This window comes from Rosa rugosa, chromosome 3 (genome assembly GCF_958449725.1).
Source record: "Rosa rugosa chromosome 3, drRosRugo1.1, whole genome shotgun sequence".
NCBI classification, from domain to species: domain Eukaryota; kingdom Viridiplantae; phylum Streptophyta; class Magnoliopsida; order Rosales; family Rosaceae; genus Rosa; species Rosa rugosa.
In genome coordinates this window covers 19151254-19156781 of record NC_084822.1, presented here as the reverse complement: position 1 = coordinate 19156781, position 5528 = coordinate 19151254, and the positions used below count along the sequence as shown (strand labels likewise).

Sequence of the window (5528 nt, the reverse complement as noted above, 5' to 3'; positions counted from 1 at the left end):
TAGTCAGGAGGACTCTGGTTGGTGAGTTAGTGTTGACACAAGTGAGTTGTCCAGTTTAGAGTTCTTATTGGCTGGACAAGAGGTGAGCTGTCAAAGATTCACTGCTCCTGCGTTTGTTGTCTTTGCCATACTGTTGTAGTGCAAGTTTAGAGTCAGTCATTATAGAGTTCCAGTGTGAAGTCTATTGACCATTTCTGTATAAGAGATGTCACCTAAAACTCGTTGTAAGCAGTTCATTATTAATAAAGTTATTATTTGATCAAAAAAAAAAAAATTGTAGTAATTTTGAGTGAATTAGAATATCCTGAGTCGTCTGACTTTTCTTAAAATTTAACTTAAAACTCTCAATTTTGAAGCTAAGACCCTTTTTTTTTTTTTTTTTTCCTGTGTGTGTGTGTGTGTGGGGGTGTGTTTCAGTTAGATTGGCGCCAGAAAAGTTGGATTCCCGCTCATTTTGTAGCGCCAAGTCATATTGCCGCTCTAGGGTTAATAAAATTGAGCCACGTGGCTTAGTCTTACTCGCGGTAGCACCGTTGTATAATAAGACTGGTTGCAGAGGAACATTATAGGGCTCGCTTCATTTTCCTTTTAAGTCTCTTCGTTTTCCAAAAGGCTCAGACTAAATCTCTCTCTCTCTCTCTGGGAGATCGACGATGGCATTGCAGAAGTGCGTGCTCAAGCTTGCAGGCCTGTGCGCTCGTTCAAAGTATCGCAGTGGCTTGTTGAGCAAGCAGCAGCTTCCTCAGCCCAAACTCCATGGAACTCGTGCCCTGGTACTTGCTTTAATCAACACTTGTTTCCTTGCCAAACACACTCATTTCACACTCACTAGGGTTTCTATTCAGAGCCATTCTTCTATTAATTTTGATGCTTAATTTTTTCCCGGTATTTGTAGTCTGAAGAAGGGCTTCGAGGATCAAGGTCGTCAAAACCTAGCTCCGAATCTGGAAGTTCACAGGTACTGACGGAATTCTCCATGTCATTTTTTTGAAAAGATAGTTTAATTAGTTGATTTGTTTAACTGAGTAGTATTACTTTATCAATTAAATATACTATGATGTCACTATTTTATAGCTCAAGGAGTGTGGTAGTCATGTAAAGATGGCTATCATGTAAAGATGTGAGAAAATCACATTTAGCATATTGTTGATCATGATGTTTTATCTTTCACATAACTGCTGGTTGATTTTGAAACAAAGCGGATTTTGGTTAACCATGTGAAACCCAAAAGCTAAGTGCATTGCCTTTTCGTTAAATGAGTTGAATGAATTCTCTGCATTCTATTATGGTTTAGGATTCTGGACTGGTTTGGAGCGGCATATTGTGGTTTCAGTACCTTTGCTTATTGAGTTCCTTCATGGACCAAAAGAACTATGTAATATCCTGAATTTTTGGGAAGTTGTAAGGGGTGGAGTTCAGAACTAGTGTTTAAACTTGGCTTGGTTATTAGCCTTAGCACACAATTGAGCCATGGTTTATATCATAGGTTTGCTTATTATTAGTGTGGGTTACCCATAAATCCCAAATTGGACCATTACTGTTCAAATAACACCAGCATGTTGTTCTAGGCTACGGATTACTTTTCACTCATGGATGCTGCTATTTCTGATTTATACAAACATAGCTTTAAAGGATCTGATTTATACAGACACTTATAGCAGCAAAAATCATAAATACGGGTGCTCCTACCAGAGAATAAGCACTGCATAGAGGTGTTGTTGCTAGCATTTAGATGACTGCTTCTTCTCACTTCCTACAATTTGGGAGGCTCATATTAATTGGGTATAAAATAGTCTTTAGGCTTTTCTATCCCTTGTACCTTTGTTTGAGAAGAGCTTAAAAACTTTCTCACTGTTGGAGTCAATGCGCGCCTCCCAAAAATTATAGGAATCGATGGCGATTTGTAAATGCCTGTTTCTATCAGGGTTCCAATTAGGCCTCTATGCGCACGTTCACCCTTTAACAATGGGTTTTACTGCAGACAGTTTCTGGAGCAAGTTTTTTCCAAATGCAAATCATGCTCTGGTACTCATCACCACATCATGTTTGTGAATTTGACTTGCTGTATTATTATTAGTTCATAGCTCTCTAGAGTAACAGTTTTCTGCCTTTATTTTGTTTACTTTTTATACCATCTCTTTCTGGGATGTATTTAGTTTCCCGCGTGGAATCTCTGTTTGATCTAAAGTAATGTTCAGTACTTTAATACTGGTTGAAAGGCACCAAAATTTATGGTATCCATTTCCTGTGCCTGATATGCTATACTTGCATATGCTCATTCAAAGGCACTGCCACTTCAAATGAATTGAATAATTAATTCCTTGCATTTCTTTTCTTAATGTATTGATGGATTTTCAGTTGAATAGTGTCCTATATGCATATTATGGTTTTAGGATTTGGTAAAATCTTTTAAAGTTGGTATTGTTGTTTTAGTATCATAGCTCTTCTTATTGTTTAGTTTAGTATTTCTAGTAGTCCTTCATTTCTTTTATATTCTATTAATCCTAAATTGGGTTCAGGAGCATCCTCTTTCATTGATGGAAACTGAATATGAAAAGCTTCGGGTTGAGATGAAGAAGATGCACAGTGAATTATTGAGGTATGCCTTTTAAAGAATACATGGCAATTTCTAGGGAATGCTTCAATCAGGACTTTGGCAAGCCCTATTACATCTTCTACAGCTAAAAATTGGTTCTTCTGCAGGCACATTTCCGAGTCAGTAAAACCTAATACAAGTCAGCAGCAGGTACTCGTTTTCAAATCCACATTCTCTGAAGTGTTATTATGACCTATCATTTCACTGCACTTTTGAAACGTATATTAAAGTATTTTATAGGTATTTTCTTGTCTCATATATTAGTGTACTGTTCATGTCTCTAGAACCTTATAATCTTTTTTCTGTCTTCTGTGATCTTTTCTTAGTCCTTTATGCAATATTACTGAGATTAAATATATTAAAAAGTGACTAAATCTCATTGAGCATTGTTGCTCATGATCACAGATTAACTCAGTTTTGTTATATATTTGACTAAACCCTGAATCGATCAGTTTTATAGATCCAATTATAGTAAGTAATCCCTAACAGCGGAACATTTACTATTATTTTCTTGGATGCTGGCTGAATCTTGAAATCAAAGTTTGTTAGGTAGGATAGAATTTTTTTTTGGCAGTTGGGGCTGTGCATAATTTACTCTGTGTGTGTGCGTGTGCGTGTATCAGCAACTCAGCATGGTCTATAGACAAATTTGAATTCTTTACTTTCTGTTCAATAAATTGAAACGAGTTCTAGCTATGTATTAAGGAATGAGTGCATCCATTCCAAAATCAATTTGCAAGGGGTGGAGAGGAGCAAGTTCTTGTAGATTATATATCCAAAGTTGTCAATTATAAAACTCCGCATCAGTGCTAGGGCTGTAACCAATCAACACTCTCACCCCATGTACTCAATGGCTAGAAACATAGTCCTGACTCCTGACCTATCTATGTCTGCGGTACATTTGATGTGATACCATCATAAGAGTTGAAGTATCCAAATATTAAATTTTTTTAATGAGCAGTAACCTGAATTCTTATACATATCTATATCAACGATACTATGGGTGATGTTAGAGCCTACTAAGTGCTAATGCATGCATTGTCTTTTTTTATTTTTTTATGCAATATTTGAAGTGACATATTGTGGCATGGTTTTGGCTAGTTCTCTACTGTGAATTCTTTTCTGGGACCAAAAAAGAATCATTACTTTGTTTATTCTATATATCTAGAAGCGTCGTTTTTCAAAGATGGAATTTGAAACAGATAAGGTTCAGAAAGACTTCCAAAACATGATCAGGTATATCTATTTTTCTATCCGAAGAACTCATCTGTTATAGAGGCTTCAATCATTTGTTTACTGTGTCTTTGGCTTATGATTTCACTTTAATAATTTTGTTACTGAACCAGTGATGAGATTGGCGAGAAATTCAACAAAATAAGTCAAGTGAGGACCATTACTATCCTTGATGAAAAATGGCTTTATTTGTTTGCATTGGCTTAGAGATTGAATCTTTTAATAATATATATGTTTACAACAGGAACTTGCTGCACAAAGTGCTGAGATCAAAGTCATACGCAATTATACGGCAGTTTGTCAGGTGGCCTCAGGCTGGATCATTGGGACTGCACTCGGCACTATAATTGGTAGTCTGCTGTATAAATGAATGTTACATTATCACTATCTATCAGTAATTTTGTCTAGCGTTATCAGATTCTGTATTTGTCTCAGGTTAAGATGCAAAAATATGTTGTGACTTGTTGGTTGGACTTGTTAAAAGTTAATTGGGAGAATGAGTTGATTGAAAATGCATTTTCATTTTTGACATATTCTCTTACACTTTAGAGCTTCTATTTAGACCTCCAAATCTAGTATTTAGATTTGAAATTCCAATTTTGCCTCCAATTTAATAAATAAATAATAATAATGATAAGATTTTTATCCCTTTCCTCCTGTACCCTGGTTTCTGGTGAATGCTTGTTGTGAATTATTAACAGGGAGGTTTGACAACATTACTAATGGACAAGAGTTGCGAAAAATAGGCAAGAGCCTAAATCTTTTAATTGGTTCAGGAAAGCTAAATGCAACCCAGTAACAGGGATCTTGCTATACTATTTACCATGAATAAGGGCATATGACCTCAAAATGCTGAAAATAGTTGAATTTGAGTTTATGAGTTCAACTAGGGGATGGTGGTAGGTTGACAACTACCTTACTAGGGATAATTGTCACGGTTGCCCTCTTTTCGAACATACATCGACGACACTAGTTCGAACTCCAGCACAGATCTTACTTCCTCCAAGCGAGCATCAATTTCACTCCAAGTCATTAGCGAGTTAAGAAGGAATATTTAGTCACATAGTAATATTTTATTTTGTTTTCGAGTTAAGGACTTTTATCCACCACTTATGATTGAAATTGTTATAAGGGCATCCAGATTGAGATCCGGAGCACGAGTAAACAATTAAACTCCACAATAGGACTAGGTAGTCTATGTGCTACTCTATTTGTTTGCAGGGGAGCATGATGCACTGTAAACTGAGGAAAATCTTTAAAACGAGCCTTGATGCCATATGTGATACTGCTCATAGAAGACAGAGGCAACTTGTTACAAAATGTTGATAGTTCAACATGTTGAAGATTCAACTTGGATAAACAGGGCAATTTTGATGTTTTATACTGGTATCGGTGGTTTTATTTTATATTTTAATATTTTGGAGTAGAAATAGATGAATACAAGGACACCAGCAGGGTAATACCACTTTCCTTGATGAGATGTCACCCGACGAAGAATATCTCAAGATCCAAACCCAATCTGATCATTCTCTGCAATATGTTCACATTGCGGACACTCCTAGTAGTCAATTGATGACCAAGTTGAGGCCTTATATTAGGACACTTTTAGTGCAAGCCAGTCAAATGTTTGAGCTGTCCGCATACACAATGGGTACTCAGAGATTATGCGCTCGAAATGGCTAAGCTGCTTGATCCCGGA

At 36.4% G+C, this 5528-nt stretch overlaps 1 protein-coding gene across 2 annotated transcripts; it reads left to right on the top strand.

Annotated features, from left to right (window-relative positions):
- The first annotated feature begins 625 nt into the window (after window positions 1-625).
- On the top strand, window positions 626-4360 carry LOC133739576 (uncharacterized). Of its 2 annotated transcripts, XM_062167360.1 has the most exons (7): window positions 626-773; window positions 896-958; window positions 2520-2599; window positions 2704-2746; window positions 3765-3832; window positions 3943-3979; window positions 4074-4360. In XM_062167360.1, the coding sequence occupies exons 1-7, from the start codon at window positions 654-656 to the stop codon at window positions 4197-4199; spliced, it is 537 nt and encodes a 178-aa protein (XP_062023344.1). In that variant the 5' UTR covers window positions 626-653; the 3' UTR covers window positions 4200-4360. The 2 variants fall into 2 exon arrangements, with proteins under 2 accessions (XP_062023344.1, XP_062023345.1); XM_062167361.1 differs by lacking the exons at window positions 3765-3832; window positions 3943-3979.
- The last annotated feature ends 1168 nt before the right edge of the window (window positions 4361-5528 follow it).

Coding starts and splice junctions, on each gene's coding strand:
- LOC133739576 (XM_062167360.1), top strand. CDS start 654: ATGGCATTGCAGAAGTGCGTGCTCAAGCTTGCAGGCCTGTGCGCTCGT. Junction 3,833..3,942: donor GACTTCCAAAACATGATCAG/GTATATCTATTT, acceptor TTACTGAACCAG/TGATGAGATTGGCGAGAAAT. Junction 3,980..4,073: donor AATTCAACAAAATAAGTCAA/GTGAGGACCATT, acceptor TGTTTACAACAG/GAACTTGCTGCACAAAGTGC.